We start from the raw sequence: 12914 nt of genomic DNA on the forward strand, positions 1-12914 counted from the left end.
TTTCACTGCTGTAGAGGACTTTAATAAATAATTGCATGACTTTACAAAACAAATGCAAAATCATTTCATCAGCAAACCATGTTCCGACTTCACGCCTCACTGAAATCCAAACAGAACAAATTTTTGTTTTGGAGCCACACAGAAGACAAACACGATGCATCACTGGCAGTAGTATAATACTGACATTTGTGTACCTTCAACTTCAAGTTAAACATTTCCAGCCTAAGTTCTTAAAATTTCATGAAGCTCTTTTTAATTTAAGTGCAACTGATCTGCTTTTTTGTAAATAATTTTACTGCTGTATGAAGAATGCTTGGATCTTATTCGCTTGCAAAGGTGCAGGAACAATATAACAGGATCTGATCAATATATACTTTTACTACATAATGAAAACATTTAACCCATACATTTTGAATTTACATCAAGACAGGCTTAAAATCTGTTTTTTTTTGTGCATAGTTAATGAAAGAATCTCGTGATAATTGCCCTTTTTTCATGTTTGTAAAACGCACAATACTTTTTGTTTTTAAATATAAAAATACAAGTACACAGAGCTTTACTTTTACTACAAGAAGCCAGTTTTATCAAATGAGTTCCTTCCCTTGTTTTCATATCAGAACAGACTGTTTTAGTGACATAGTCCCAGGAATTTAAATATGTACAGTTTTAGTTTTGTTAGCAAACAGTGACACAGAGAAAAAAAAAAAAAAAAAAAGTATAAAGTGCTCTATGAGAAGTTTTTGTGGCTCAAATAGGGTCTTTAACAGCAAAACATCAGTGATGTGACAAGAGATGTAAATTACACCGTATGCTTCAACAACATCTGAACACACATTTGTTTCTACATAAATAAGCTCAAAATTAATTTTCATTAAAAAATGAAAAAAAAAAAAAATAGGAAACACTGCATGTGTGGCTTAAACTCGCTTCTGGCATGCCAGTGTGTTTTTGTTTGTTATTTTTATGTCACAGACAAATAAAGTTAGGATACAAAGCGAAGCTAGTCCTGTTAGTTCATCCTGTTCTCATTCCTGTTCTTCATTCTTCTGGAATGGTTTCCGGTTCGAGTGCAATGAGAGTTCCAGCGGTGGTCCAGCATTTGTTCCCACTTTCCTCGTTACTTTACAACCTCCAGGAGTCCGGGACTAGTTTTGACCTGAAGGGGACAGAACGACAACAAAGCAGAGTTAAAAATTAATCAAGTTACAACACTGAAATTACTCAGTTCCTAACTTATTCTAAGACCAGTTTAAAGATATGAAACAAACCGTATCAGTATGATAGGGAACGGTACTGGTTTAAATGATAGCTTAGAAAAAAAAGTGAGCTAATTTCATCTTGAAATGGGAGTTTTTCCTGGTAAAGAATTTTTATATCTGCATTTTTGGGATCATTTTCTTTCCATAAAGCAGATAAAATGACAAAAATTAAGCACAAGTATGTATTGGCAACCCTGTCCTTCACACAGTGGTTACATGAGCTGAAGAAGACACTAACCGGTTATATATTTCGCACCGATTAACATCAACATGCTGCCCATGATGTAAAAGCCCAGAGGGACACTGCTGAAGATACTGGTTTCACCTGTTGATCATCATAAAGATTCACACAGACATGAAAATCAAGTCACTGTAGTGCAAGTGATCCACTCAAAGAAAACCATAATTTATCCAAATATTTGTCTCTTTTGAAACTTTACTTATTAATTAAAGTTTACAGAATAAAGAAACTCCTCTATGTATTTATCCCAAAACACAACAGTAAAGTTATTACTGGGTAAAAGCTTTTGCCATTTAAACTGAGAGTCCTTCTCTTTTCTACTCAGCTGTTTAATGTCAGCATGCCGAGATCTACAAAGCTCCATGAAGCCTTTAGGTGTGCATGCCAATCAAAATTGGAATCTGTTGCAAATCCATTTTAAATATAATAAACCAAAAAAAATGTTTTTGACAACTAGAAGCCAATTCAGCCAAAGATCTTTGGTACAAAGTCAACAAGAGCTTCAAATATGTAATCACATGACCTGCAGATGACTGTGTCAAAGTGCATGTGTCCAATCAAAGATTAAAGTGAATGAGAAGCATACGAGATTAAAAGCCTTTTCTTGTATTAAAGACAAACTACAGTAAAAAAGCAAAAGAAAACACAGGAAATGGTGCAGATGAAAAAACCTCACCCCTCCTCTGAAGCACAGTGGTGTAAGTGTTATGATATGGGGTTTGCTTCATGGTCTAGACAACATGAGGTCAGATTTGTATTAAAAAGTGTTTGAGGATAATATTAGGCAACCAGTCAGGAACTTTAACATTCTAAACTACCAACCAGGAATTAAATGTGTGAACTTGTCCTTTAATATCAGGTAACATGATCAGCTACCAATCAGGTTTACAGTTTCCTGCATACCGTTTCCATTAATTACAGGCTGCGTGGTCTCCCAGTTCATCGATTTCTCAACCGCCTTCTTCCACCGCGCGTAGCGAAACTCGCTCTCTGTACAAAACAAAGAAAACCCCTTTTTAGCTTAAAAGAAAACAGAGAACATCACCGTCCAGCCTTTTGGCTGCGGCAACTCTTCGCACCTTCGGGGTTGATCTGAGGCTCAAACTTCTCTGACGTGACTTCACTCAGGTCCTCGGGGTTCAGGCTCCACACGCTCACCCCCTCTGCTGCACCCGCCGCCATCGCTGCACCAAGAGCTGTGGTCTCAGGCATGGATGGTTTCACTAAATATAACAAGACAGTCTTTACTGTCAATTATGACACAATCTTATTGCTTTGGAAGTATAAATCTATGCTACTGGTGCCAAAAACAGCCATTTTAGAGACAGGTAATGTCTCAAGAACTGAACCATAAACATTCTTTACAGTGCTAACAGAGAACTTCTAATATGCTAACAAAAAATCTAAATAAAATGACAGAATATCAGGCTACACTTAAAAGCTCCTGAATGCAAGAAAGGCCAGTAAAGATAGAATTTGATTGCTTAACATCAGATAAGAACGTACAAGGCAAGAGAGCGAGCAGACAGTTGCAATACCAGTTTGGCCACTCTCAGAGTTTGCAAACCGTTTCCAGATGACTGCTGCCAGTCTCACTTTTGTTTCAGATCATATAAATGGGCACCAAAGTTTTGAAAGCAGAAATATCACTCTTACCAACAGGGATACAAAGAATATCAGCCTGCAGCTGCATCAGCAACCTGTTGGATGTCATTCCTCCGTCCACCTGAAGCTGAGTTAGAGGGATGCCACTGTCCTGGTTCATAGCATCCAGTATCTAAATCCGGACAAACAAGAGTTATTACATAAAAACTTCCTTATAATGAAGAATTATTATGTAAAAACAGTAATAAGGCTAATGTTTTTCCTGGCTACATGATTGTTTGCATTTTAAAGTGAAAAAAAAAAAACATTTATCAGCTACTTCTAAGTTCTCACCTCTCGTGTCTGGAAACACACAGCTTCCAGTGCAGCAAATGCCAGGTGACTCTTATTTGTAAACTGAGTTAACCCGCAAATGATCCTGTGACACACAGAAACTTTAAGACTGGGTGATTCAATCATTTAAGGATGTTTACTACACTTCAGAGGAGCTGTTGGCCATACCCTCTGGCACTGGGCTCCCAGTAGGGCGCGTAAAGACCCGAAAATGCAGGAACAAAATAACAACCGTAGGAGGTTCCGACTGATGCAGCCAACTTCTCTGCAGGCGGGAAAAAGCAGGAAAGATCAGACAACTGTCAAGCTAATTTATTGTGACACCAACTATGGCCTTCTGAGCAGTTGTTGCACCCAATATTCTAGAGATAAAATGTTGCCACATTCCAGAGGAAGATGCTCATTTTGATGCGTTTGCAAGGCATACCTAGCTCTTCTGATGACCCGATGATCCCAAGATTGTCCTGCAGCCAGCGAACCACAGCTCCAGCAATGGCCACAGAGCCCTGTGCAGGTAGCAGGAATAAAAGCTGTTAACAGACACATCTGCACATCATGTATCGGCTGTCAGTGCAGCTACATGTTTAAAGTCGCAGAGGAGAAACTGCTTACATGATGCCAACATGTTTGCATGATCTCATTATATTTAATACGCCGTACCTCCAGTGCATAACAGGCAGGTTTGTCCCGACCAAGTTTGTAGGCAACGGTGGTCAGCAGACCGTGATCAGACATTACAGGCTGCAAATTGACAGAAACAACATGAACTGAGGTTGTTGTATTATTTTCTGCTTTAAAACACACGTCTGCAGTAATGCACCTTGGCTCCAGTGTTCCTCAGGAGAAAGCAGCCCGTCCCATAACTGAAACACAGGAGTCAAACGTTAGCTTAAACAAAGCGGATAAATATTTAGACAAAAAAATTCAACAAAACACAAAGCAACCTACGTGTTCTTAGCCTGCCCGTCCTGAAAACACATCTGTCCAACTAGAGCTGCTGATTGATCTCCAAGGCACTGTTTTAACATGAGATGAAAAGCAGATTAACCCTCATGAACATGCAAGTCTAGATAGGAGCACAGAAGCAAAGGAAAAGGGAGACTTACACCTGAGATGGGAATTCCTGATAGAGCCCCGGATTTCTGGAAAAAGTCAGAACATGTTAACAGAGTGTTGACGTATTTCTTGTGTTCCTTCTCTAATCTGATATGCTTCTAGTTTGAAAATATGTTTACTCTGACAAAAGTCATAAATAGAGTAAAGGTTAGAAATGTCAGGGCAGACGAACCCTTATACATCTAAGTATAATTCTAGATATCTGCTGCAAAAATATCCAAATAGCAGTAATTTAATGGAAATCAGTGCAGAAAAAGTCACTATGAGCAACCACATCACCATGTCAACATTATTTGACTTGAAGCCAAATAACAAAAGAAAAGTTTGACTTCTACCTGTAGATTTTTACATAAAGCATAATGTGACAATGACAACACAGTAAGGGAAAACAAAAGGGATTTAAACCAGTAAAAAAAAAAACTACATAAAACAAATGTCTTCACTCCCATGTGCAACTTTAGTTAGATATTTAGAGACAAAACATACAGCAAGTATAGCAAACGGTGCCCAAAGAGTGAAGAGATTTAGGAGTTGTGTTGCAGAGGAAGATGTTCTGACTGGGAGGCACCAATGACAAGCAGCTGGGCAGCATGCCACCACAGAAGCAATGTGGATCAGGCACCACCCAGTACATTTCCAATACAGCCCATAATGTAAATGTTTAAATCACTGGGAATTAAAAAAAATAATAATAAAAAATAAATAAATAAAAAAAAATCTACTATGTAGATGTTATGCCCCTGGTGGCCATTTGGGGGCAGTAGAACAAAGTTTTCTTTCTAATGTAAAAAATACAGCAAAATACAGCATCATATTTTATCCTAGAAAAAGCATTTCTGGTTCTATTTTTAGCTGAATAGATAAACAGTAAAAATGGTCCAAATCTGACCTGTTTATACATGAACCTGCTACTGAATTAGCCTTCATCTGAAGCTTGGAAATGCACTGCAGTATGGTGTGCTGGGGGATGGGTTACTTTAGCATGATTAGGTAAATAGTGACGGCGAGTGTCACTTACCCGGCTAGAACATATTTTCTACCAGTGAGAGAAGAGAGACAACGGCACACACAAAAAAAAATGCCTAAAAGGATTTCTCAGTCAACTTTCATGCAATTTAACAGCCTGAAAGCACGCTAACCACAAGATTAAATACAAACAAAACAAACCTCTCTTATGTTTTTAATGGCCTGCTGTGTGAGACATTCCACTCTTTGAACAAAACACTAGAGTCACACTAGACACAGCAATAAAATTATTAGGATAAAAACTTCACCTAAACACTTATTTTGGTAGAATTATATAGAGATAAGACAAGTTTATTCAAACTTACCATGAGACCATATATTTCTGATGAACTCCTCACTCTGGGCAAGATCTCCATGGGAATGCCAAAATATCTGAAGGAGAATAAAAAAAGGGGAAAAAAAAGGAATAGTTTGTTAATAAAGTTCACATATTATGCTAAATATTCATCTACTTAGGCAGCTTAAGTGATAAAGAGTTTTTAAACTCCTTTTTTAACCTTGTAATATTCAAGTCCTCCCTTTATAATCTCAGATTCAAGGTCAGCTGTTCCATTCATTCAGTATGGAAGTTTTTGGCAAAGCTGGAGTCTTGTTTCACCTTCTTACTTGCCACGGTAAAGATTTTTAATAAATATTTCTCCCATTTGGTTTAGGTCAAATTTTCCCAGGTAAAAGGTTCAAGTAGATTCAATATGGTGGTATGGGTGAGCACCAGAAGACATTAAAGGCTGAATAATTAGGATTTTTTCTGTAAAAATAATTTAAAATGTTCTCATTTGTTGCGAGGGATAAAGGGAAGCTTCCCTATAAACAATCTGTCTCCTACATCAACAATGTCTTTGTCAAGTTTTTCTCCTTCAAAATAAGAGCTCCGTGCCAGAATAACTTGGGTGCAATGTGTTGCGCTTTCCTACTTCCTGGTTCCTTATCCAATCATATGCGACTCCCCATGGTTGCCTAACAACAGCCAGCGTTTGGTATTTTATGTCGGCAAAAGAGCAGCAGCGTGCAGGTATGGAAGCTAGTAAAAGAAGCGGGTCAGAAATAGGTTCAGAAAAACCTAAAAAGCCTCGGCATCCTGCTAAAAAAGCAAACGACCAAAAACGGAATAAAACGAGGATCAATATTGGAGAATCTTTTGCAAGGTGGAGAAGTATGAGTTGGGAAAGTTCTGACAGGAAAGCACCAGAATTTTGCTTAAATTAACCGAAAAATTTATCTTGATTTACAATGATTTTAGTCCAATTTATTTCTCGGCACACATTAAATTAATTTCTGTGACTGTATGGATGTATTAGTGGAGTGCATTTGTTGTTGTAAACAAATGTAATGATGTTTGGGCCAAGTGAATAGTGTGTTTGTCCTTATAAACTTATGAAATTACAATAAAATTAATTTATTAAGTGAGACTAAGGGAAAACTGCTGCTGCGTGGCATTTGTTGATTAATGTAGCCTTTGTTTACAATCTGTTTTATGCTAACATAAATTAGCATGTGAAATTAGCGCTAGCATTGCAAAGCATAGCAACTTACTGTGTGTGTGAATCATCATCGCTCGTCATCATGATGTTTACTGTATAAACTGTATATAAAGAACCTTCCTCTTACAAACCGGCAATTTACGTGAAACTCTCCGAGGGGGAGGGGGGAGGGACGCTCTCCGTGTTTTTTCTCTTTTACCTGCAGTTCTGATTTGAAACACTATGTGTCAATGCTACTTATTTTGCCTTTAAAGTAGTTTAAGACTCAATGAAAACATCACCAAAAGCTGTTCTGCACCAGCCTGTCTGGATTGTTTGGAGTTATGAAAAAACTAACACAGTTTTTCCTCCCAAAAAAACATCTTTCCACATATCTGAGGCTATGCTAGTAATATTTACTAGTATTTATTCTAATTGTCAGTTCTGCAGGAGTTTGCAAATTGTTTAACCATTTTACCTTTATATAATTTATTGTGTAGCCCTTTTAAACCAATAATGTACCTCTAGAATTTTCTAATTACCTTTCTATAATGTTTAGAGTCGTATGACTGGATAAACAAAAAAGTAGTGTCTGAGTTCAGGGAACAGGTAGAAATCTTAATGAGCCAGCCCATGTTTATCTGACGTAGATTTACAGTTTATATTCTTGGTCATCCACCAACAGGTGCAGTGCTGTAACTCCCTGCCTCCCACTAAATAAATCTTCTATTAATTCAAACTTGGAATTTTTATTTTTCTTTCATTTGTTATAATAAAAAGATATTCTGAAAGTATTCTGTGACCTTGCAAATATGACTAAATATCTAAAGATAATTAAAATATATATTTTCTATTTAATTTTAATAAAGCAAAACATTTATTTTTCTGGAAATTTACTTTACAATGTTGATGACTCATCCTCGATGAGAAGGCATACAGTAACTTTGCATCTAATGAAGGGTTTTTGTTAAAGCTTTGCATTTCTACAGAGCTATCAGAGTAGTGTGTGGTTCTTGATCAGCCCACTGGAGTTGACCAATCAGGACAGCCTGGGCTTATTTGAAGGAAGTAGTACTGCTAGCTTCTGTACCACACAAAACACAACCCAGTTCTCTTTAAGTTTTACATGATTAGTTTTTTGTAAAGTAATCTCAAACAGATTTAAAAACAGCCATACTTGCAAAGTTCTGGGTCCCAGTCCATGGTGTGAATGTTAAACAGCATGGTTCTGCTGGCATTGGTCACATCTGTGCAATGGACCCCACCTGACTTTCCCCCTGTCAAACACTGTTAGAGAATCATCAGAAACACAGAGAATCTAGTCACTCTTTCTAAAAATCTGGACCTACAGCATGTCAATGGCATCTAATAAACCACTGAGGCAGGAAATCTGATTACCCAGATGAGCCAGGAGTCCACAGTCCCAAACATGGCCCGGTGAGACACGACAGCTTCGTGGACCTCGTCCACATTGTCCATCAACCAGCGGAGTTTCACCGCGCTGAAGTAAGTGCTGATTGGGAGCCCTGTCTTATGCTTCAGAAAGAAAAAAAAGGGAAACTTAAGTTTAAAATACAGCCCTTAAATGAATAAACTTACAGAAAAAAAATTTATGAAAGACTCACTTTCAGATGGTTCTTATTCCTTCCTGGAGTTTTATTAATAAGACGCTCAACCGTTGACTGAGTGCGCAGGTCCAGCCACACTGAATAAAACCACAGCAGTTATCCTAAAGTCAGACCACAACATCTTATCTGCAGTAGCAACTACATCTGTAGATGTAACTCTAAACCGAAAGCTGGGCTGTACTAATGCTAATAAATGTAAATGATATTTAAATACAGGCAAATAATTAAAAATAGAGTATGTATTCACGACTGTACCGATTGCATTGTAGAGGGGCTCTCCTGTTTCTTTGTCCCAAACAAGTGTGGTCTCCCTTTGGTTGGTCACTCCAATTGCTGAACAAATAGAAGCAACAGAAATGGTTGGCATCTCTTTGAAATACAACCCTTTTTCTAAAACAGTGTGAACACATAAATCGTTAAAAAAATAGAATGCAAATCATCTAAACCCTAGATTTAACGGAAAACAAAGTCAACACAAAGACTGGAGGAAGGCTATAATATTACCTGAAGCACTGGCAATGTGAGCTACCATTGATTTATAAAACATAGAAAGTGGCTGCATACGGCAGTCAGCATTTCTAATGAACTCAGTGACTAAACTTAACCTTTTTTTTTACAGCAAGCTCTTCTTAAGGTGAAATTAAAATATTTAGATAAACAATATTTGCATGATGGCTGTCCAGCCTGCAGAAGACGACTCATAAACATGTCTATGATTGGATGAAAGGACTCTAGAAGCTACACAGTAAATGGCTTTATTTCTAAATAGTGATCAGTAAACATAATTTCTGAAAAACCTGTAAAGATATGAGCAAGTAACAGCTGATTTTGAGGACCAGATGCATGGCTGCAATAAATAAACAGGGAACAGGTGCTTCTGTCCTGGATTCAATTACCCGTAAGGCTGGTATATACCAACATTTGAGGTTAACAGATGGGAAAGTTGATCCAGAACTGCTTACAGTATCATGAGTGAGCAAAAGAGAAAGCCCCTGTTCTCAATACCTTTAATGTTTGAGATGTCTATGTTGAGCTGTGTGAGTTTTTCACACGTCCGCTCCATGCACTCGTACACCGACTGCAGAATTTCTTTTGGATCCTCTTCAACCCATCTGAGCAGCAGGACAAAGAAAGAAAAACATGAATCAGAGAAGGTAACAAATAAACGGAACACTACCGTTTATTTTGCCTCACCCTTCTTTAGGGAAGCTCTGTTTGATTTCCACCTGATGATGGCTGAGCAGCTCTGCTGTTTTGGAATTAAACACCTTCAAAACAACAAAGGAGACACATCTTTAATAATCAGAAACACTGTAGAGGAGAGTAATCAGAGGAAGCCCACGGTTAAAATTACTTCTGCATGTCATGTGTCACTGAGCTGAAACATCAGAACTACAAAATGGGAAAAAAAGGATATAAAACTATGTTGCAAAACTAACAAGAAAAAAAACACATTTCTATCTAAAAATTCTGACAATTTCTTAACGTTTTTATTTTCTTTTGTGACTATAATCCAAATAATCAAGGATTATGCAATAAAGTTAATAATATAATGATTAGCATAAATGTTCAAAACTCAAAAGCAATGGCTAAATATATATATTTGGCATTATATAGCCAAACAGTATTAAACAGGCTCAGACAGGCTTATTTCCATATATCTAATAAAGGTCATTACAGTCATTGAACACTTTTCTTACATTAAAGTAGCAATACACAACTTTCCACAATTATTCAGCAGCATCCCGAAGCTAAGAAACCAAAACATTTGCAATTCACAAGTTTTTGGTCCTTAGAGGGAAAAAAGAGAGATAAGACAAGAGACAACACTGGACTGAGTTTTAAGGAATGGAAAGAGCTCAGAAAAGAGACAGGACGCAGGACGAATGACATATTAGCCTTCACTAGGGGGCGTCAAAGTTCAGAACTGGGGCTTTAAAGAGTTAAAGGCTCATAGATAAGCTCCTGACTTTCCTGACACAACTACAGTGGGTACGGAAAGTATTCTTACCCCTTTAAATTTTTCAATCTTTGTTTTATTGCAGCCATTTGCTAAAATCAAAGAAGTTCATTTTATTTCCCATTAATGTACAGTCAGCACCCCATCTTGACAGAAAAAAACAGAAATGTAGAATTTTTTGCAAATTTATTAAAAAAGAAAAACTGAAATATCACATGGTCATAAGTAATCAGACTCGTTGCTGTGATATTTAACTCACATTTCTTCTGATCTTCCTTGAGATGGTTCTACTCCTTCATTGGAGTCCAGCTGTGCTTAATTAAACTGATTGGATGTGATTAGGAAAGGCACACCTGTACCTGTCTATATAAGACCTTACAGCTCACAGTGCATGTCAGAGCAAATGAGAATCATGAAGTCAAAGAAACTGCCCAACGAGCACAGAGACAGAATTGTGGCAAGGCACATATCTGGCCAAGGTTACAAAAGAATTCCTGCAGCACTCAAGGTTCCTAAGATAACAGTGGCCTCCATAATCCTTAAATGGAAGAAGTTTGGGACCACCAGACCTCTTCCTTGACCTGGCAATCCAGCCAAACTGAGCACTCGTGAGAGAAGAGCCTTGGTCAGAAGAACCCAAAGATCACTGTGGCTGAGCTCCAGAGATGCAGAAGGGAGATGGAAGAAAGTTCCACAAAGTCAACTATCACTACAGCCCTCCACCAGTCGGGGCTTTATGGCAGAGTGGCTCGACGGAAACCTCTCCTCAGTGCAAGACATATGAAAGCCCGCATAGTTTGCCAAAAAATGCATGAAGGACTCCCAGACTATGAGAAATAAGATTCTCTGGTCTGATGAGACCAAGATTGAACTTTTTGGTGTTATTTCTAAGCGGTATGTGTGGAGAAAACCAGGCACTGCTCATCACCTGCCCAGTACAATCCCAACAGTGAAACATGGTGGTGGCAGCATCATGCTATGGGGGTGGTTTTTGTTTTTGTTTTTTTTTTTTTGCTGCAGGGAAAGGATGACTGGTTGCAATTGAAAAGATGAATGCGGCCATGTACAGAGATATCCTGGAAGAAAATCTCTTCCAAAGTGCTCAGGACCTCAGACTGGGCTGAAGGTTCACCTTCCAACAAGACAATGACCCTAAGCACACAGCTAAAATAAATCCTATGTACTTATTATAAAAAGCTACAGCAGGGAACAAAGTAGTTTTAGATCTTGCAAACTACTAAAATCATGCTGTATGTCAGGATTTATTCCCTCCCTGAATTTAAGTCATCTGCACAGATGACAGCATGTTGGCACCTGGTTGTGTCTCAAGTCTAATAAGAGTAGATTAACCTCACAGCGTTAACACTTCTTTAAATAATCCGCACTAACAGAGCATTTGGTTCATTTTAATTTAACCAAACCGATCAAGTGTCCACACAGCCTTATTCAACTAGCGTATCAAGTCCAAACATCCTGATTTCAAAAGGCATTCAAAGGAGGCAAAGAAACACACAAATATTCGGCCTTGAGATGTGAATGCTTTTGAAATTTTGTCACTGTCCTTAAAAATATTTTAGTAATATCAATTCTCCCTATTACGAAATTATAAGCAGTCTACAAGTAAATGACAGGTTAAGTTCATTTACTGTAAACATCATCATGGAAATTCCCCAAAATTTTGATTTTTCTTATACATTATTTGAATTTTCATTTATCATATAGTAAAAATAAAATTAAAACTCCTACTTTAAGTATTTCCAGCACAGAAGTCTAAACATGGGTAAAAACAATGTTTGATATTCTTGTTACATTTTCCTGACACAACAGGTTTAACATTTCACTGAGGGGATTATGGTTATATCTTTTAATCGCTTCCCAAATCAGATAACGCCCTGTCTGAAATAATCCAGAAGTAATCTGTTCAATGGAAAAAATGATCCCAAAGGAAATCAAGCCATAGATGAGAAGAAACTCCTCAATGAAAACATTAAGCAAATTATTCCTGCACTCAAAATATTAGGAAACCTTGTTTTAAAAGTAGAATTTTGGGATATAGATTTTTATTTTTATAGAAAACAGTAATTTTTGTGCAGAAAATGTAACTAATAGATATCTGTTAAATACAAATATTTAGACACAATTCAAATTTTATTGATCGGATTTAAAAGAAGCCCTAGTATTACAGGAGTTAAAACATTTGTTTCTATTGTAGGACAGCTGAGACCTTGGGCTACTGCTACCTTAAGGAACTAAAAGAGAATATATGTTGGGAGATGCTTTACAGCC

The 12914-nt window shown here is 37.5% G+C and overlaps 1 protein-coding gene and 1 long non-coding RNA gene across 4 annotated transcripts in view; one reads left to right on the plus strand and one right to left on the minus strand.

Moving 5' to 3' along the window:
• Positions 1–12914, minus strand: part of gk (glycerol kinase) — a 13330-nt gene continuing 416 nt past the window's right edge. The window contains exons 2-21 of one of the 3 annotated variants that reach the window (XM_041979177.1): positions 9863–9936; positions 9674–9780; positions 8924–9001; positions 8666–8745; positions 8439–8576; positions 8218–8327; positions 5886–5952; positions 5573–5590; positions 4545–4580; positions 4387–4454; positions 4259–4301; positions 4099–4179; positions 3866–3944; positions 3607–3703; positions 3439–3523; positions 3157–3277; positions 2580–2723; positions 2404–2490; positions 1498–1584; positions 1–1156 (exon numbers count right to left, since the gene is read on the minus strand). In XM_041979177.1, coding sequence (XP_041835111.1) covers positions 1146–1156; positions 1498–1584; positions 2404–2490; positions 2580–2723; positions 3157–3277; positions 3439–3523; positions 3607–3703; positions 3866–3944; positions 4099–4179; positions 4259–4301; positions 4387–4454; positions 4545–4580; positions 5573–5590; positions 5886–5952; positions 8218–8327; positions 8439–8576; positions 8666–8745; positions 8924–9001; positions 9674–9780; positions 9863–9936 — 1611 coding nt within the window. In that variant the 3' untranslated portion in view covers positions 1–1145. The remainder of the gene's footprint in view (positions 1157–1497; positions 1585–2403; positions 2491–2579; positions 2724–3156; positions 3278–3438; positions 3524–3606; positions 3704–3865; positions 3945–4098; positions 4180–4258; positions 4302–4386; positions 4455–4544; positions 4581–5572; positions 5591–5885; positions 5953–8217; positions 8328–8438; positions 8577–8665; positions 8746–8923; positions 9002–9673; positions 9781–9862; positions 9937–12914) is intronic. The other 2 variants (XM_041979179.1, XM_041979178.1) reach the window with 2 other exon arrangements.
• LOC121635831 overlaps positions 11227–12914 on the plus strand; it is a 22475-nt gene continuing 20787 nt past the window's right edge. The window contains exon 1 of the long non-coding RNA XR_006009546.1: positions 11227–11423. This is a non-coding gene — a long non-coding RNA (uncharacterized LOC121635831). The remainder of the gene's footprint in view (positions 11424–12914) is intronic.

The sequence above is a fragment of the Melanotaenia boesemani genome, chromosome 24, assembly GCF_017639745.1.
Source record: "Melanotaenia boesemani isolate fMelBoe1 chromosome 24, fMelBoe1.pri, whole genome shotgun sequence".
NCBI lineage: Eukaryota > Metazoa > Chordata > Actinopteri > Atheriniformes > Melanotaeniidae > Melanotaenia > Melanotaenia boesemani.